At 45.5% G+C, this 21,421-nt stretch overlaps 1 protein-coding gene across 1 annotated transcript in view; it reads left to right on the top strand.

Annotated features, from left to right (window-relative positions):
- Positions 1-21,421, top strand: part of ATM (ATM serine/threonine kinase) — a 1,319,133-nt gene that overhangs the window by 245,269 nt on the left and 1,052,443 nt on the right. The window contains exon 13 of the mRNA XM_069202321.1: positions 13,406-13,628. Within this exon, the coding sequence (XP_069058422.1) occupies positions 13,406-13,628 (223 nt within the window). The remainder of the gene's footprint in view (positions 1-13,405; positions 13,629-21,421) is intronic.

The raw sequence follows: 21,421 nt of genomic DNA, 5'->3' as shown, positions 1-21,421 counted from the left end.
GATATTGTCTCAGATTTTCATCACCACCTCCGGCCATCCCGCCAAAGCAGACAACTGCAAACCTCGATCCCTTAAAGGCGGAAGTTTCCATCCTCCTCGAAGAGAGCAGTGGAATCGGTTCCCCTCAGCCAACAGGTGAAGGGTATCTACTCAAAGTACTTTCTCATCCCAAAAAAGGACAAAAACGAAGTCAGACCCATTCTAGACCTCAAAACGGACAACAAATGGATCCGAAAAGAGAAGTTCAGGATGCTATCCTTACACCAGATATATCCTCAGATTCGGCAAGGAGATTGGCTTTGCTCAGTGGATCTACACAATGCGTATTTCCACATCCCCATTGTAAAGAAACATCGGAAGTTCCTGAGGTTTTTGGTAGGTCAAGATCACTTCCAGTACACGGTCCTGCCATTCGGTCTCAAATCTGCTCCCAGGACCTTTTCCAAGTGTATGGCAGTGGTGGCAGCTCACCTCCGGAGGAAACGGATCTTCATATACCCGTATCTCGACTGGTTGATCAAAGCATCCACTTATGGAAAAGCAAACCGGCATTTCCAGCTGACCTGCGACCTTCTGTACCGGTTAGGTCTTCATATCAACTTTCAAAAGTCAACGATAGTACCAGTCCAGAGGCTACATTACTTAGGAGCTATCATAGACACACTGCAGGCAAAAGTGTGTCCTTCGGAGGAACGACGCTTATCTGTTCTCCGGAAGTGTCGGGATCTCCAGTCAACGCGTCACCCAACAGTGCGGACAGTCTCCTCACTCCTCGGATCCATGGCATCCTGCATTTACCTGACACCCAATGCTCGCCTCCAGATGCGTCCACTTCAGGAATGCCTGGAGGACCAGTGGAATCAGTGGTCGGGGAGCTGGGAAGATCGAATTTGCCTCTCCACTCATGCAATCAGATCTCTGACTTGGTGGTGCTGTCCAACCAACATCCTAAAGGGGATGCCATTCCAGGCACAGCCTCCGACACAGACTATTGTGACAGATGCCCCTCTCCTCGGATGGGGAGCTCATATGGATCACCTGCAAATAGAGGGCTGATGGACACAGAAGGAATCGTTATACCACATCAATCTCCTAGAGCTACGAGCGGTACACCTAGCTCTCAAAGCGTTCCTACCCTCAATCACGGCAGACAACTTGCTGGTGCAGACGGACAATACCACCACTATGTTCTATCTGTACAAACAAGGGGGCACCAGATCCAGAATCCTGTCTCAGGAGTCCCAGACAATTTGGCACTGGCTCCTAGCCAGAAAATTGAACATAGTGGCAACCCATCTGCCAGGGCTTCAGAACAGTCAAGCGGATGCCCTGAGCAGAGTTCTAGAAGAGAACCACGAGTGGGTGCTCAACGACGACGTCATTCTAGACATTTTCCGTTTGTGGGGCACACCTTCTATCGACCTATTCGCCACAGAAGAAAACAGGAAATACTGCGACTTCGCCGCCAGATTTTACCACCAGCAGTCGCAGGACAATGCTCTGTGGATAGACTTGTCCAACAAATTTCTGTACGCCTTTCCACCGATTCCGCTGATCCCAGCAGTCCTCCTCAAACTGTTGATGACATCAGCCACAATGATCCTCATTGCACTGGAGTGGCCGAGACAGTGGTGGTTCCCGGATCTTCTTCAGAGATCACTCCAACCACATCTCAGGCTACCCTGCAGGCCGGACTTCCTGACGAAGTTCGGCGGACAATTGAGGCATCCCAATCTCTCATCTTTGAATTTGGCGGCATGGCTCCTGAGCTAGTCCAGTGTGGTCATCTCAACCTGCCACAGGATTGTATGGACATTTTAAAGGAGGCGAAGAGGCCATCTACGCGTTCGGCGTATTCCTTTAAGTGGAAACGATTCTGCATTTGGTGTTCCTCTAAAGGGATAGATCCTACATCTTGCAAAGAAGATGTCATTCTGCCTTACTTGTTGCATCTAGCACGATCAGGCCTCCAGCTTTCCTCCATTAAAGTGCATTTAGCAGCCTTAACGGCTTATAGAAGGACTGCTTCACAGACCTCTTTCTTCAGAATCCCAGTGATAAAAGATTTTCTAGAGGGGTTAAAGAAGGTCTTTTCTCCAATTAGACACCCTTCACCACCATAGGAACTTAATGTGGTCCTTTCACGTTTAATGCAGGTCCCATTTGAACCCATACACAAGGCATCCCTCCAACATCTCATTTGGAAGACAGCCTTTCTAGTAGCGATCACTTCTGCACGAAGGGTCAGCGAAATCCAGGCCCTCTGTGCTCACGAGCCTTACACAATATTTAATTCTTCCAAAGTAGTCTTACGGACACATCCGAAATTTCTACCTAAGGTCATATCCGATTTCCACATTAACCAGTCGATTGCCTTGCCCACATTCTTTCCAAACCCTTCCACCACAGCTGAGAGGGCTCTCCATTCCCTAGATGTTAAGAGAGTATTGAAATTCTATCTGGACAAGACTAATCCTGTACGGAGAACTACACAACTGTTTATTAATTATGGACCTGTACGTACAGGCTTTGCCACCTCCAAGCAATTGATAGCGAGATGGATAGTTTCTTGTATTTTATTGTGTTATCAACTAGCTAAGAAAACCTTACAGGGTAGACCTAGAGCCCATTCCACCAGAGGAAAAGCGGCGACCACTGCTCTATTGCGCAATGTTCCTTTAGCAGAAATTTGTAAAGCTGCGACTTTGAGATCAGTTCACACATTTACTAAACATTATTGTTTAGATTCGGACGCTAGAGCAGATGCTCGAGTAGGCCAGGCTTCGCTTAGAAACCTTTTTGCTTGAGTACATATGCATGGATTCCTCTAACTGCTCCTCCGCTGGTTTGGGGATGGGCTTGTTATTCTATTCTACGCTTATACATGGAAATCCCCTACGAGAGAAGGTATAGTTTCTTAACTGTAACTCCAGTTCTCTCGTAGGGGTATTTCCATGATAGTCATAAGCAACCCACCCTCCTCCTCGGGGAAGCAGTTAGATGTCTTCGTTACATTTAGGCCTATTGTCAGCCAGTAACTGCCTGCAAAAAGAACTGAGATAACAGCCTCTCTCTAGGCATGATGGGATACTGGAGGACTGGCTGTTCTTAAAGGCACAGTATCCCTTTTCTTCATTTCTAATGGCAGCCTATGGACTACACTGTTCTGCACTCCTTAAGGATTTTGAGAAATAAAATAAGTTTTTTGGAAGTAATTAGTCTGGAAAATGGCTTTTATTTGGCAAGCATTTAATATTTTTACTTCCAGGACAAGCTGAATGCAGGAGCTTGAACACTGTAGCCCTTCCTATAGGCTGCATGGGAACATTCTTAACTGTCTTGACAAGCCTCCTGAAGTGAGGCGAACAGGGACACTTAAGGAGTGATATTGGAAAGAGTGCTCCGGTGTCCCCACATGCGGGCGGGGAAATATTCTACGCTTATGACTATCATGGAAATACCCCTACGAGAGAACTGGAGACTGTACCTTTTTAGGCCTCCCGTACATTCATTACAAATTATTAGCATTTGTAATTGGTCAAGATACCCAATTGTTTTCAAGCCTCAAGGAGGTACAGTATCTACATTGTAACAGTGCTGGTGTGCTTTTTGCAAGTTGTTGCATAGTTGTCAGTTGCAATATCTGCATTCCATTTGTTGCAAAGGAGGTTGAAAAGTCTATAATCTGTTTTGTAGAATGAGCAATGTAGACGTTTGTGCCAGGAAACATACTGAGAGGGATGCTATTGAAGATGGTTTTGTCAGCCTTGTTCTCTATTGGTTCTATAACATCAGAGGCGCTAGGTCATTCATATATGATTTGCTTGACTCGGGGGGAATCGTGGTATTCAGGGCATAAAGCGCTGAATCTGACCAAGGGAGTTTCTTAAATTTCTATGCATACATGATAACAGAGGGTGGTTCGGATGGGAGCATGGCAGTGGGTGAACCTAGGTTTTCTTTTGCTACTGTTTTTCTTAAGATGTGGTGGTCTTTGTGCTGTTCTTGCCTCAGGTTAGTGTGAACAGTCTTGATGTTTGGGGTGTAGTCAGTGCTATTTATATTGGCTCAGAGAGTGCCATTGTTTGGGGATTTAGTATATTATTGGCTTGAGTTATAGCTGTGGTGCGTGGTGAGAGAATATACAGGCATCTGTTCGGCACGGCGAGGGGTTGCAGTAGGTGCTTCCATATGATGCACCTTTTAAGGAATGTGTGACTATGAAGGGCATTGCCCCTCTCCCTGACCAGGAAGTGAAAGGTCCCTAAATCTAGGGTGACCCTCGACTTTCTAACCTGACCTGAGATAGGATCTGGTGCACGGGGTTGACACGTCTTTTGGATTGGATAGTATCTTTATAGGCAGCTAGGTGTAGTAGGATCCTTGGCCCTGATGAAAGCCTGAGTCCCAAGTGGTTTGTAAAAATGGGCAAAAACATATTGGCCGTTGAATAGGTGATCCGGCACATAATTATCGAGGTTTCTTTGTCTCCTGTTTTTAATAATATCTGTGTTCCCCTTTAATAAAGGCAACTCGCCAGAGGTTATACACAAGGGATTTTTAACATTGATATCTGGATCCTGGTTTTTATCTAGTCGTTATTTATTAAGAAATCCCTCCTGTTCTAAGACGATAGGGGGTTGAGTCTGCCCTGATGGCATTGTTCCTACCAGGGTGGGGAGAGGAAGCCAAGGATGAAGCATGACACTATTAGGTGTCCTCTTCCATAAAAATAATTACCTCCTCTTTTCCTTTTTCTACCCCTTATGGACAAAAGAGAGCACTAATAAACCTTAAAATAGCAGGTCATGTACAAACCTGAATCAGGTATACTTTGCTGAACGGTCATATTTGCGTTAGTTTTCTGCTTGGAAGGGGAGATGTGACTGCTCTGTATTTTCCCCTTCCTTCCAATTTGCGTGATTGAAGAAAGAATATACAGTACACTGTTTTTGAATGATAAATGTAGTCATATCTCCTACCTGTAGTTGCAGTGGAAAGGGAGTGGGTATTGAAGGCTGTACAAAATTAGGTTACTGGATGAGGGGGGATGAAAGAATCCTCAAGCAGCAAGCACAATTTTGTCAGGGTAAAGTCACAAGCAAACCCAAAATTAACCTGTGCTTAATCGTCTGGTAGCTTGGCACAAACAGTCAGGCTTAACTCAGAGTCAGTGTGTAAAGTATTTATGTTGCACTTCAAACTATAATACAATGAAAATACAGCACAAGGAAAATCCTGCATCAATTTAGACAAATAGTGCAAAATGTTATACATTTTTTGAGAGCAAAACAAAAAAAATCCAGTTAGTGGAACCGTAGGTATGCTGTTTTAAAAATGTAAGTGAAAATAGTGCCTAGAAGCACAAAGTGCTAACTGTGCTTATATGGTCATGCCAGACCGGGACAGAGTCACAAATTCAGGCTAACCACAATGGAACACGGGCGAATATAGGGACCAAGTTAGGAAGTACCTTAAATCCTAGTTTGCATAATGTGTTTGTGCTTTGGGGCTGCAATGTAAAGTCCTCCGTCTTCGAGGATGCGTTGTGCATCGACTGTTCTGAGGGAGCTGCAGGTAGCAATATGAGGTTCTGTGTTGAAGATGCGTCTTGCAGTTGTGGTTCTGAAGCGGCTACGAGGAGATACATTGCACTATGTCAGTTCTGCTCACAGGACCTTAGCTGGGTTGGCAGTGCACCTTCAGGCCAACTTCGAAGGGTCCACAAGTGGGGTGGCACCTACTGTGGGTAGGACTCACAGCAGACAGAGTTCATTTACAAGATTCAAGGTGTTTGGAGCCTTTTTTCTCTGAGGCTCTGATCAGGAGGCCAGCCAACTATGCCTTGCAATAACTCTGATGGTTCTAAGTTAAAGATGTAGGTCCAGTCCTTGTCACTGAAAAAGCAGGGCAACATAGTAAGTTGTTGTTTCAGAGCAGCACAGCAGTCCTTCTGAGTTTTCACAGGTCCAGAGTTGGGTCTCAGGGTTCACTATTTATACCTGGCACCCACTTAGAAGTAGGAGAAGCATCTGTAGGTTTCCACCCTCACAGGTGTTTACAATTTCTTGCCTTTTTACCCTGGCCCTACTTTGTCTGGGGATACGAAAGACTACTCTCAAAACCCTTTGTGAGTGTTCTGCCCTTTGTGATTTACAAATGTGGTAGGTGGCAGCTCCTCTTCCTCATTACTTCAGAGATGGCCCATCCTACTAACACCTTTGTCTCACTGTATAGGAGTAATACACAAAGACCAAGTACCAGCTACTTAGTCATGTGACCCAGGAGCTACTTAGTCATGTGACCCAGGATGCAGGCACTAAATGGTTAGGACAAGAAAATGCCAACTTTCTAAACGTTTGTGCCCCACATGGGAAGGGTATGCCCAGACATGGGTCCCGTGCTCACTATGTCACCAGATTCAAGCTAGCCTGGCTGAAGAGGGGTGATACCCCTAAACCGGTCCCAGGATGCTTGTTTCTGGTCGAGGGATGACCTGGCCTGGCATTTGGGCTGGACTGTTCCCATGGGTAACAGGGTCAAGACTGATTTGCATATGGCTAGGTCCAAACTGGAAAGGCATGGTGAGCAAAAAAATTGATGGATTGAATCCAGATCTGTGACTGGGGGTGAATGTTTGATTTGGTCTATATTCCGTCCATCAATTGTTCTTTTTGCAACTTTCTAAAAGTGACATTTTCATAATTGTGCATTAAAATCCGACTTTACCATTGAAGAGGGTTTTAAATGACAATTCTTTATACGCCAAACCCTACAGCTCCACATGTTTCAAATTGAAAGTTATCCTTTATTAAATGCAATAAGTTAAGTCAATGTTATCCTGAGGGAAAGACAGGTGTTGCAATAGTAAAAAATGAATTTTAGTTTTTCACTACCAAGGCCTGTAAAAGTTAGAAGTGCATGTCCAACTTTTTAAATACACTTCACCCTGCCGGATGGGCTGTTTAGTGCCTACATTAGGGGTGACATATGTATTAAAAGGAAGGTTTAGGCTTCGCAAAAGATTTATTTTGCCAGTTCGAAATGGCAGTTTAAAACTGTACATACAGTATAGGATTATGGAGGCTGTGCAGGGTTCCTGGTCAGTAGCGGCTGCACTGAACCTAGAGCTTCACTGAGCCTTGTACGCCCTGCATTGGGATTTCTTATTCAGAGTATTAGCATGAATTGTGCTTGGAGCCTGTATTACTGACCTCATTTGTCTCCTCTATGCAGCCCCTACCCTTAGGTGTGCCACAGGAAACACCTTTCTGACTCAGTGCCGGTGGGAAGAGGGACGAGATAGAGGTGTCCCCCCGATGTTTGCCCTGATAATGAAACCCCTGGCAGTTTGGGCCAGGTGATGGGGTGAACAATGGGGCATACCTTTCCCGAACACCACCCACTTCATCTCGCTTTATGTCAATGACGTCCTCCTATATCTCCTGGATGCCTCTGCTGAACGCACCCCAATTGCCCATCTTTTGTCCGAAATTGGCACCCTATCAGGTCTCCGGGTCATCTAACCTAAATCCTGCATTTTTCCTTTATCCACGAAGGTCCAGCAATACACCTTGTTCGATTGGAACCCTCCTCCTCCAAATACCTTGGTATTCGTATATTCCACAGTGCCTCGAACCTCCTTGATGCTAACCTAATAACAGCAGTGTCAACCCTCCATCCCCAAATAACGTTCTGACGAAAACTATTGTTATCGGTAATAGGTAGGACTTCTTTATCCAAAATGATAATGCTCCCCTGCCTCTTGTACTAATTTGCACACCATCCAGTCACTCTCCCCTGCACCTCTTTAAATGCTACAACTCCCTCTCAAACGTGGCAGCCTCTGGGCCTTCAATTTCAAATAGTTTTTTTTGGTGCCGCAACTACAGTATTCGACCCTTAGGCAGCCTGCTGCATGGACGACACAGCAGTGCTCAATACTTAATGGACAACCCATCCCACCTACCCCAACTCTCTCTCTCTCTCTCTCTCTCTCTCTCTCTCTCTCTCTCTCTCTCTCTCTCTCTCTCTCTCTCTCTCTCTCTCTCTCTCTCTCTCTCTCTCTCTCTCTCTCTCTCTCTCTCTCTCTCTCTCCCCTCCCCTCCCCTCCCCTCCCCTCCCCTCCCCTCCCCTCCCCTCCCCTCCCAGCAAACCTTCCGGGCATGTCCCTTCACAAGAGTTGAGAGGACGAATTTGAAATGGCATTGCTTGAGAAAGAATAGAAACAAGCCCATATCTATCCAAAGAAAGTCTCCAGGAATGCTTGTCTACATACTTTATCTGGCATATATCGCTTGCTGTCACATAGCTTGAATCTTTCTGAGGGCTGTGGACTTGTGTGCCAGGTACTCCACACTGGCCACTAGACTAAAACACATCTTCTGGAACTACCTGTACATCTGCCTACCCTGGCATAATGTGTTCCATCGGCTGGAGGGGATCACAAACTTGAGATGGATTGACTAGTGGGAGGTGTGTTCACTGGGAGTCTTCATGAAGAACCAAAGGCCACAAGAGGCAATCCGTTTTCTAGACCTCACATTAATCTTGGCCAAGCGCTCCACCACAATGCATTGGAAACTACCACAGCCCCTGTCCCTAGAGACCTGGGAATGTGGTTTTCTTAGGTGTGTGGAGCCTTTGCCAAGGGAGATCCCTGGGTCACCTCCAGACCCAAACACAGAGACGCACCACCTCAAGGGGTCACCTCCTTCGCCTGCCCCCTCTCCCCTTTCCTTCTGGAGTCATTACCCCACCCCCCTCCTTTCCCCTGATCATTTTATCGGTGTCCATACCCAATTCCTCCAGGTTATTCCAGATCAAGTTATTCTCCATTTGGCTCGCTCCACTCTATCCCGACCTTGTAGATGGCTGACGCTATTGCTAGCCTGCCCTTTGATTACAGACATAAGACAAGCCGCCTGCTACTCCACTAGTTAATTCCATGGGCCCTCTCTCTTGCTTCCTAGGGGTGGGGAGGTGAGGGGATTTTTGCCAGAATCGGGCGACCACAACTTCCATGAGAAATGTTATATCATCTGTATGCGCTTTTGTCAAAATGCAATAAAAAATAGTTTGGAAAAATAAAGTATATATAGGCTGCAAGGACAGGCCTCAGACAAGTTTAAACGCTTCTTAAGTGGGTGGCACAATCAGCGCTGCAGGCCCACTAGTAGCATTTTGTAGGAAAGTACCATCTTGCCTGGCATGTTACCCCCATATTTCACTGTATATATGTTGTTTTAGTCTGTGTCACTGAGACCCTGCCAGGCAGGGCCCCAGTGCTCATAAGTATGTGCCCTGTATGTGTTCCCTGTGTGATGCCTAACTGTCTCACTGAGGCTCTGCTAACCAGAACCTCAGTGGTTATGCTCTCTCTGCTTTCCAACTTTGTCACTAACAGGCTAGTGACTAAATTTACCAATTCACATTGGCATACTGGTACACTCATATAATTCCCTAGTATATGGTACTGAGGTACCCAGGGTATTGGGGTTCCAGGAGATCCCTATGGGCTGCAGCATTTCTTTCGCCACCCATAGGGAGCTCTGACAATTCTTACACAGGCCTGCCAGTGCAGCCTGAGTGAAATAACGTCCACGTTTTTTCACAGCCATTTACCACTGCACTTAAGTAACTTATAAGTCACCTATATGTCTAACCTTCACCTGGTGAAGGTTGGGTGCAAAGTTACTTAGTGTGTTGGCACACTGGCACTAGCCAAGGTGCCCCCACATCTTTCAGGGCAAATTCCCTGGACTTTGTGAGTGCGGGGACACCATTACACGCGTGCACTGTACATAGGTCACTACCTATGTACAGCGTCACAATGGTAACTCCGAACATGGCCATGTAACATGTCTAAGATCATGGAATTGTCACCCAAATGCCATTCTGGCATTGGGGGGAACAATTCCATGATCCCCTGGGTCTCTAGCACAGAACCGGGTACTGCCAAACTGCCTTTCCGGGGTCTCCACTGCAGCTGCTGATGCTGCCAACCCCTCAGACAGGACTTTCTCTGAGAGAGGGTGTAACACCCTCTCCCTTTGGAAATAGATGTGAAGGCTGGGGAGGAGTAGCCTCCCCCAGCCTCTGGAAATGCTTTGATGGGCACAGATGGTGCCCATCTCTGCATCAGCCAGTCTACACCAGTTCAGGGATCCCCCAGCCCTGCTCTGGCGCGAAACTGGACAAAGGAAAAGGGAGTGACCACTCCCCTGACCTACACCTCCCAGGGGAGGTGCCCAGAGCTCCTCCAGTGTGTCCCAGACCTCTGCCATCTTGGAAACAGAGGTGTCTGTGGCACACTGGACTGCTCCAAGTGGCCAGTGCCAGCAGGTGATGTCAGAGGCTCCTTCTGATAGGCTCTTAACTCTCTTGGTAGCCAATCCTCCTTCCTAGGTAGCCAAACCTCCTTTTCTGGCTATTTAGGGTCTCTGCTTTGGGGATCTCGCCAGATAACGAATGCAAGAGCTCACCAGAGTTCCTCTGCATCTCCCTCTTCACCTTCTGCCAAAGGATCGACCGCTGACTGCTCAGGACGCCTGCAAAATCGCAACAAAGTAGCAAGACGACTACTAGCAACCTTGTATCACTTCATCCTGCCGGCTTTCTCGACTGTTTCCAGGTGGTGCATGCTCTGGGGGTAGCCTGCCTCCTCTCTGCACCAGGAGCTCTGAAGAAATCGCCCGTGGGTCGACGGAATCTTCCCCCTGCAACCGCAGGCAACAAAGACTGCATCACCGGTCCTCTGGGTCCCCTCTCAGCACGACGAGCGTGGTCCCTGGAACTCAGCAACTCTGTCCAAGTAACTCCCACAGTCCAGTGACTCTTCAGTCCAAGTTTGGTTGAGGTAAGTCCTTGCCTCCCCACGCTAGACTGCATTGCTGGGTACCGCGTGATTTGCAGCTGCTCCTGCTCCTGTGCACTCTTCCAGGATTTCCTTCGTGCATAGCCAAGCCTGGGTCCCCTCACTCTAACCTGCAGTGCACAACCTTCTGAGTTGTCCTCCGGCGTCATGGGGCTCCCTTTTGTGACTTCGGGTGGACTCCGGTTCACTTTTCTTCTAAGTGCCTGTTCAGGTACTTCTGCGGGTGCTGCCTGCTTCTGTGAGGGCTCCCTGACTTGCTGGGTGCCCCCTCTGTCTCCTCATCCAAGTGGCGACATCCTGGTCCCTCCTGGGCCACAGCAGCATCCAAAAACCCTAACCGCGACCCTTGCAGCTAGCAAGGCTTGTTTGGGGTCTTTCTGCGTGGGAACACCTCTGCAAGCTTCTTCACGATGTGGGACATCCATCCTCCAAAGGGGAAGTTCCTAGTCCTCTTCGTTCTTGCAGAACACCAAGCTTCTTCCAACAGGTGGCAGCTTCCTTGCACCCTCAGCTGGCATTTCTTGGGCTCCTGCCCACTGTCGCGACTCTTGGACTTGGTCCGCTTGCCTTACAGGTACTCAGGTTCTGGAAATCCACTGTTGTTGCATTGCTAGTGTTTGTTCTTCCTGCAGAATCCCCCTATCACGACTTCTGTGCTCTCTGGGATGGTAGGTGCACTTTACACCTACCTTTCAGGGTCTTGGGGTGGGCTATTTTTCTAACCCTCACTGTTTTCTTACAGTCCCAGCGACCCTCTACAAGCTCACATAGGTTTGGGGTCCATTCGTGGTTCGCATTCCACTTTTGGAGTACATGGTTTGTGTTGCCCCTATACCTATGTGCTCCTATTGCAATCTACTGTAACTTTACATTGCTTGCATTACTTCCTTTTGCTATTATCTGCATAATTTTGGTTTGTGTACATATATCTTGTGTATATTTCTCATCCTCATACTGAGGGTACTCACTGAGATACGTTTGGCATATTGTCATAAAAATAAAGTACCTTTATTTTTAGTATATCTGTGTATTGTGTTTTCTTATGATATTGTGCATATGACACCAGTGGTATAGTAGGAGCTTTACATGTCTCCTAGTTCAGCCTAAGCTGCTTTGCCATAGCTACCTTCTATCAGCCTAAGCTGCTAGAAACACCTCTTCTACACTAACAAGGGATAACTGGACCTGACACAAGGTGTAAGTACCTCTGGTACCCACTACAAGCCAGGCCAGCCTCCTACACATTTGATTTACAGACTCTGGGTACATGTGGTAACGTTGTACAAGAAATTTACAAATAGATAAAATGTGCTGATTGAGTGAAAGCCAATTTCACCATGTTTAAAGGAGAGAGATCACACACTTTAGTACTGGTTAGCGGTATTAAAGTGCACAAAGTGCTAAAGCCAACGAAAAAGAAATCAACAAAAATGAGGAGTAAGGCAAAAAGTTAAAGGGAAGACCCCTCTAAGACTGATAGGTATAAAAAAGGCTAATTTTGTTTCATGTAATGCAACCACATTACATGATTGGAATCAAAGATGCCACACTCCTGTTCCACATCTTGGTTTTATTGTTTTGCTGTTTTCTTGTTTTTGCTGTTATAAATTCATGCAAAGATTTCATCTTAAAATGAATCACACAGTAAAGTACAGATTGGCACTAGAAATTATTTTGATTGAATATGCCCCATAAACACTGTTTTGTTCTTGCTCATTTAGTCATCTGCTCAGCTAACATCTTTCGATGTCCCAGTGATTGATAATAGGTAGTGTGAAATTGTCTTGAATCAGATTTCTTATGTGATAATTGTTGTGATACAAGGGACTGTTCTTTTCTGCAGTGTGCAGTACATTGTTGTGGGTGTTACTTAAATGTTGCTTATACTATAGTGTATCCAAGCTCTTTAGCTAAAGTAAAACAGGAAACTATTGCCCTTCATAAAAGTAATTCTTAGTTGAGAATTTGCATAAGAAAAGCAGTTCGTAAGAGTTGGGCCAGCAAACGTTTTTTGAGGGGTAACTGGTAAAGCCATTGGTTGGGTTGATTGTTACGGCTTGAAAGGCATTTGGAATCCAGAGTTCATAGTGAACAGTGGCAGTTCTTCCTCTTTATTCAATAGTCGTTCATTGTTGGGAGGCATTTTGTGATCCATCTGAGCTTATATACGGATAGATCTGGCATATAATATATATATATATATATATATATATATATATATATATATATATATATATATAATAATCATCTTGGAAGAGGCGGAAGAAATTTGAAAAACAATCCTAGTTTCTTTTTCCTTACCCATACTTACCTAGGTGCTTTGGACAATATGCTATTTAAGGGTAAAATAAAAGGCATGCAAGTGTCTGATTCATAGCTTTTGATACGTTTGTTTTAAAGTGTTTTTTTTTTATAGTACTACTTTTTTTTTATATATCAACATGAAAATGTTATCAGTTATTATAATTGGCTGTCTGAAGTACCTATTGCCAGTATGAACAATTTGTTGTTTCATTATCTTTCTTCAAGTGCTCATCACAAAAATGACAGAGGTCGAGTTTTTTTGGAGATTGAGGATCTTTATCTCCAAACGGCATTTGATGAGACGACCGTGTGTAACAGTATAGTGGTGAAGAATTCAACTAGAAATAATGCAGCTCCAGTCCTTGTAGTTTACCAGACTCTGAGGGAGCAGCTTGAACATCGTCTACTTGCACTTTCTGAAGGCCTGCTTAATAGCTACTCTTCAGAGGTAAGAAAGACTGTTTTATCAATGCTTTAAAATGTAGCTGTCTTTTGCCGTCTGTATTTCAAGGGGTATGCATCCTCAAACTCTCTTGCACATATGTCAACAGAAATGGATATCAACCTTCATCTTGAAGTCAGTCTTTATCACATGTACCTGTACAGTTTTACCCTATTTTCCGGTATCACAAGCTACCTGCAATGTTTGGAACAGGAAACTACTGCAAAAGTAGTTACTCAAATTTACATAAATACATACATCTCCTGTGCGAAAATACACCCTTTCCCACGTATTTTGCTTGGCTTCCCACAGTTATTTCCATCAGTGTTTTTTCAGCAAAGTAAAGCTCTTCAAGCTAGATGATTCAGGCATTTGTGTTTTTTGATACTTCTGACCTTATACTCGCTAGTTGTCCCTCACCTTTTCTGCAAACCACCATTTTTAATATTTTTTCTTTTAGGTGGAGGACGAGAGGTTGCTTATCAGGGGCCCAGATAAATTGAAAGATGGCCTTACAGGGAAGCAGGGGAAGGTAGTAGCCTCCTGATAATCTTATTGTAGTAGTCATGGTGGATGGTATGAAAGTCCACTACGGTGCAAGTTGGTGGTAAAGAATGAAAAAAAGGAGGAGGAGGACCTGAAGAATTAGTGGGGTGTTTGTCATGGCTAGAAAAGGACCAGAAAAGAAAATGAGGCAAGCCTACCTCATGGTGATAAAGAAGTGGAGTATGGTCTTATTGTGATCATGTTGTGGAATAATGAGATCAGCTCAGTTAATGCAGAATGGGGGCAATACCTCGTATGAAGGGGTAGATTACCATTAAATCAGTTTTGAGTCTACAGATGTTAATGTACTTCCAAAGTGGGACGTCTAAACCATAAATAAAAAAACATCCCTGGGATCATCTTGAAGTGGATAGTGGAAGAGAGATTATGGCATATTGCAAGCTGCAGTTTTGGGGTGATTATTAATGAGAAAGTGAGAGATAGGAGAAGCCCCCCAAGACGCAGAGGGGTGACTATCTTTATGGGTGCCAACACAAGGTTTAACTTTTAGTGTGACCAAAGGTATTGTTGAATAACTGTGAGCAAGAGACAGTGGTTACATGTGTCATACATTACAGTTTACGTACATATATTTTCCCTATGTTCATAATATGAATGTACATTTCGGCAAAATATAATTTTACAGTAAACCTGCTCCTGATGTACTACATATGTAATTCTTATAGAACAATTAACAATTATTTGTTGAGTTTAGAAGTGACTTGGTTTTCGTTTTGAGCGTATACCGCAGGACAAGTCTTTGAGGAAGAAACCCAATCACACCACTCCAGGTATTCTTCAACTTTGCAACATCCCTCGTGCTTGAGCGATATGGCTTCCAGGTAGTGGGTTATTTCCCAGACTTTGGACTTGACATGACCTTTAGAGATGGTGGAGGTGCAGCTGTTGATGCATTCAGGCCACGTGTTGGCTCTGGGACCAAGCCCCCAAATGCATTTATCTGTTGTGAGAAATTTGAGTTGTTGGTTAAGGCGGGTGAAACCCTACTGAAGCAGCAGCCACAATCCTTGTCAGGGTGAACCACAAAAAGTCACTAAATTAACCTATGCTTAACTCTCTGGTAGCTTGTCACAAAAACAGCCAAGCTTAACTTAGAGGCAATGTTTAAAGTATTTATGCAGCACACAAACAGTAATAAAGTGAAACACAATACAAGGAAAATCCAACACTAATTTAGAAAAATAAAGTACAATTTAATAAATTATTTGGCACCAAAAACCAGTCAGTAGACTTGGAGATATGCAATTTTAAAGATATAGCTAAAAGTGTCGTCAAACGGAGCAGAGCTCCAGGCTGAGGGTATCTGGTCACGCTGGACAAGGACAAAGTAACAGGTTTAGGCTAACCATGATGGAGTGCAGGCCAGGCGCAGGACCAGGTTTGGCCCGCTGAATATTGCATCTTATGCCAGAGCTGCCCCGTCTGTGCAATGTTGATCTACAGTGCTTGCTGTCGCTTTATGACGCACTGCAGGGGCACCACATGGAGGGTCAGGACTCACTCAGGCTAGGTCAAGATGCAGGTTCAGGATGTTTGGAGCCTTTTCTGTCCCTGAGGCTGTGATCAGAAGGCCAGTCAGCTAGTCATTGGAGTCACTGTGGTAGTCCTGAGAGCAAGCAGAATGACAAATCTCAAGTCACAAGGCTGTCCTCTGGTAGCACAAGGCAGGCTTCAGGGTAGTCCTGTTGATACAGCAAGGCAGTCCTCTGAAGTACACAACAGGCCACAGACATCAGTGCAGTCCTCCAAGAGTCCTTCCGCAGGTCCAGAAGTGAACTGAAGATTGGGTCTGAAGGTACTATTTTTGTACCTGGTACCCCCTATGAAATGGAAGAAGCTTCTGGAGTTTTCCCCCTGCAGAGGTGTCTGAAATTTCCGGCCTCCCTGCCCTGATCCCAGTCTGTCTGGGGACACCATAGACTAGTGTGAAGTCCTTTGTGTGAGCTGGCCCAGTGCCTTTGTAGTGCAAGGGTAATAGGTGACGGGTCCGCCTTCCCCATCAATGTTGGGATGGCCCATCCTGCCAACACCCAGAACCCCTTACTCTGTTACAGTCTGAGAGGAATACACAAAGGCCAGCTGCCAATTACACATCGTCATGTGACCCAGGAAACATGTTGCAGGCACCAAACAGGACTAGAAAATGCCAACTTTCTAAGAGCAGCGTTATACAAGTTGTGACTTAAAATCTGACTTTACCATTATACAGCGTTTTAAATTACAATTCCTTAGGCACCAGACATACCATTCCTACCTGCTCCCAAGCAAACGTTATCACTTATTAAACGTAATAAGGTAACCCAATGTTATCCTATGGGAGCGGTAGACCTTGCAGTACTGAGTAACAAATTAAGGTGTTTTTCACTACCAGGACATGTACAATTTAAAAATAATGTCAACTTTTTAAATACACCCCACTGTGGGCTGTTTAGAGACTATTCTAGGGGTAACTTAGATGTATTAAAGATTGTTTATTTTGTCAGGTTGAATTGGCAGTTTAAAACTGCTCAAAGGGCTACTTAAGAGGGTGGCACAATAAATGTTGCAGGCCCACTAGTAACATTTAATTTACATTCCCAGGGTACATGTAGTACCACTTGTCTAGGGACTAAAAATAAAATTGAGTGTGCCAATTGGGTGTAAGCCAATTTCGCCATGTTTAAAAGAGAGAGCACATTCACTTTGGCACTCCTTAGCAGTGGTACAGTTGCAGAGTCCTAACACCAACAAAAATGAATCCAGAAAAACAGGAGGGGAGAAGGCAAAAGGTTTGGGAGTGACTCTGCAGAGAGGGCCAAGTCCAACACCTGTTCCTGGTGCTGACCTTGCACAAAATGTAGTTTTCACCTAGACTATGCTGGCCCTCTTCAGCTGCACACCTACTCCCTCTGGTGTGTATGAGGCCCCCAGAAAGTAGTTTGGGCCCCCGACCAGGCTTCCATTGGCGATTCACCCTCCTCCTGGCACCATTCCAACACTGGTTGAATATCTTGTTACACTGAAAGGCTTGCCGGTTAACCCATAATGTCACTGACTATAGATCCTTTGCAGAAACATTTTCTGAAGACAGATGCCATCATAGAAAAATCTAGACTTGGGCACAACAGTTGTTGGAGGAAGAGTACCATTACAGGTCCTTGCCCCGTGAGTATCATGGGAGACTTGAAGGTCTTTTGGCTGAATTCAGACAACATTCAGATGGCAAATACTCTTTACCATGCAAATGATGACAAGAGCAAAGTGGGCAGTCCTCTCTCGTGCCCCTTTTGGACATACCCCCCCCCTACACACACACACACACACACACACACTCATTTTGCTCACTGTTACTGAGGTTTTTCGACTGATGTGCACTGGGTCCCTGCTAAACAGGTTCCCCTTGCCAGTGCTCTTTGCCTAAAACAGGTAAAATGTGTACAGTTGGCACACACTCCTATACCTCTGTAAATCCCTAGTAAATGGTACCCTTGATACTTAGGGCCTGGGTACTGGAGAGGATCCCTAATGGCTATGGCATGTACTTTGACACCCTTAGGAACCTCCCTTAAAAATTTGCACACAGCTGTCTTTGCAGTTTGTGTGTCCTGGTGCAAGCAAGACGAAAACACGACATGGCCTAACCATTGTGTGCCATGCCCCACTCACTGCATCTAACTATATGTAAGTTACCTCTGCAGCAGGCCTTGTAGGCCTTAGGCAGGGCATTACATTTGATGTGAGTACGTATCTGCATGAGCATATATGCCCTTGTGTTCTGTAGTTCGATTGCTGGACATTGCAAGTGAACAGGGAAGCCATTTTAAGGTATTTACTGGACACTCATCATTACAAGTTCCCCAGTTACTTAATGGCTTCACTGAAACATACAGTGTTTGGTATCAAACATCTTACCTTAGTAAATGCAGACTGATGCCAGCCTTGGATTTATTACAACGTGCACCCAGAGGGCTCCTTAGTGCTGCCCGCTGAAAAATACTAGTCTCTTAGTGTGCTGAATGACTTGTATCGACCATCCTGCCGCCAGACATGTTTCTGGCCCCCTGTAGGTCAGAGCACGCACTCTGAGGTCAGAACCAATGCCTGCTCTGGAGGAAGATGTTAGTACCTACTCCAGCAGGATGGCTAGTTAATCTACCATACCAAGGCCAGGGACTTCAAAGACCCTGCCACCTTTGGTATGCAACACCGGCTTTCCCTGACCTGAGTGTTGCCACCCTCTGCCCTGAGGCTCACTTGGCAGGTGGGTCAATTAGTTAGACTGTAGGTGTGTTCCACCTTTGGGCTAGCCATGCCCCTGTGGTGGGTTCGCCAAAGTGGACACTCAAAGGGTTCCAGCATATTGATCTTGTTGGAGCTAGGAATTCTGGAACAGGGTTATGCTCACTTCTCACCGGAAGTGGTCATATAAGGGGCATAGTCACCCCAAGGGTATGTAGCCCATTGGCTACTACTCTACACTCCCCTAAATGCCCCTGAATTGAGTATTTAGGTAGCCCCCTGACACCAGAAGAAAAGATTTGTCTGTCCCAAGAAGAGAAAGACAAAGGAGAGCAAAAGGAGCAAGAACTGTGGACATCTGGTGGACTTTTGGTGTGAAACCCTGCCTGCCTATCTGCTTCTGTCCTGACAATCGCAACACCCCGACTAGTCCTGCCGCTGTGGGGACTCCAAAAGCCTTGGAGGTTTGCCAACACTTTGCCAGCCCGTCAGCATTTCTCTTGGAGTGGAGGAGCCACTTCCTTGCTTCCTGCAGGCATCAACTGCAACGTCCGGTTCACGGTTCTGCTGACCACTGAGTCCACTGACGCAGCAGCCGCCCAGGAGGAGGTCATCATGTTCAAAGAGGCCGGTCCCGTCTCCCCTCCAAGTGAGAAGACATCAGGATTGACCAGAGCCAAGTTACACTCATACCGGGGGTACTGGCTGACTTGCAACTACCAAGGCTTGTTGAAGTCCAACCCGGAATCCAACAATGCATCCGAACACCAGCCGTCAAGGAACAGCAGCATTGCAGAGGACATCTTCCAGAGCCGTCTCGCTGCATTGTGTTCTTGCAGGTCCCCCAAGAACAGTGGGCACCTTGATGCAGGAGCACTGACAACAAAGACCCTCTGCACCCAAGCTTTATAAGTGTTCTCTTGCTCCCAGGACCCCCACCGACCGAGCTCCCAGTGGGTAGCTCCCGGACTTGTCCCCAAGTCTCCCTTTGCACTCTCTTTCTAGGTGCCCCTTCTAATTGCCAACTTTGCAGTGCATAAGAAACCTACTCGACTAGCACCGCTCCACCCGGATGCCCCAGTGCAGGTAAAATTGTATTGCTGGTCTTGCTTGTGACCTTGCACTCCTAGCACCCTACAGTCCTCAGGAGACCCATGAGAACTGTTTGCAAGGACTACTTTGCAGTAAAAGTACTTTGAGACCTTTACTGCGTAAAAGCACATTTTAGTAAAAGTGTTACTTACTTGCTAAATCAATGCAACTACAACAGTATTTATCTTCTTGAAAGTGTTCTGGTGTTGAATCATAATATAAACACAGTAATATTTTTCTGATCCTTGGGCTCAAGTTCCTTCTTGAGTGTGTGTCGCATTTGTTGACTCTGGATGTTCAACAAATGCTTAGTACTACCCTCTGATAAGTCTGACTGTTCGCCCACACTACCACAAAAGAGAGCAAAGGTGTTATTACTTTTACCCTTATAAATCATTAAAGGTTGCCTGTACTATCTGCATAGAGTACCCCTAAATGTGGTACACTGCATAGATAGCCAGCTTCCTACATGCATGTAAATTTGTGCCATAAACACCTATTTACATAAGTATGTATACATTTATATATGTTTATATGCAAATGTATATTCCATTTTCCAAAATTGTTTATTTTTTTCAGTTTGATCCCAGGCGTACTTTTGTAAAATATTAATATGCATTCATCTTTCAACACACACAAACATTACCTGAGGATCACTGTGGAATCCCAGCACTGTCAGTTCATGGTCTTTCCATCTGGGCGGACTATTTCACCTTGTGTTCTTACTAAAGAGCTGGTTGTAGTGGTGGCTACACTGCAACTGTTAGGAGTCGGTGTATTTCTATGCTTGGCTTCTGCCTAGTAAAAATAGAATCCATGACGCGTTTTAAGGAACACCTTCAGTGCATGATGACTCTTAACAATGTGAGCTTTTACAGTAGTGTCCAAAAGGGTATCCTCACACCAATGCAGACTTTACTCTTCGTGGGAGTTACATGGGACACAATCCCCATAAAGGACTCTTTCCCTTCTTCTCAGAACATTGCGAATATTCAGGTAACACTTTGGAGATTTCTAACTGACAGATCTCCCAGTTCTGCAAGTCTTACATCTGCTGGGGCCCATGCATCCTATTGGTGATAAGGGCTCTCAAATGGTGCCTGCAATAGTGAGTCCAGCCTCTGTGGGGCTTCTCTACCCAGGTGCAAATCTTCCCATCAGTTTGTCAAGATCTGAACTTTTGGACTGATCTTACCAACCCTTTGATGTGCTACATTTTTAAACCTCACAGGCTAAAATGGCCATGGACACCTTCTCACTGGATTGGAGTGCCCATTTGAGTGACATGAAGTGCACTTTCTTTGGTGTATGTCAGAGCAGTGCCTGAACATAAACTTTATGGGACTTTGGGTGATACGCAGTGCTATGAAGGCATTTGTTGCTTCAGGCTCAGGTAATGCCATGGAGAGCCATGCAGACAACTCCTCCACTATCCAATGTATCAAACGATGGGGTGGTAGAGGTCATGGAATCTGGATGGGTATGGTATTTGGAATTTTTCCAGTTGGTTTCCTCATTGTGAGTGAATGGTTTCAGCCACCTTTCACAGGAGGACTATGATTGGGAACTACAATCCAAAGTGACAAAGGTGATCTTCTCAAGTTTGGGCCTTTTCATACATAGATCTCTTCTCCACAACCCTGAACAAGAACCATCCTCAGTCTTATATTTTACTCTAAGTGGTCCCCTGGGCTTTGCTTCGGGTTTATCTCCTGTAGACATTTCCTACCATCAGCTTCTGTAAGAAGTCCTGCAGAAGGCACAGAAGAATCGAAAGTAGCTGATCTTGACCATGCCACATTTGGCACAAAGGATCTGCTACAATGAGCTGTTGTCACTCGGCATTCAGCCGCTCAGCCACATCTTCCTATCCTACATGGCATGGACCTGCTTTTACAGTAGGTTGGCCGGCTCCTCCATCC

The sequence above is a fragment of the Pleurodeles waltl genome, chromosome 8, assembly GCF_031143425.1.
Source record: "Pleurodeles waltl isolate 20211129_DDA chromosome 8, aPleWal1.hap1.20221129, whole genome shotgun sequence".
NCBI lineage: Eukaryota > Metazoa > Chordata > Amphibia > Caudata > Salamandridae > Pleurodeles > Pleurodeles waltl.
This window is presented reverse-complemented; position numbering and strand designations above follow the sequence as displayed.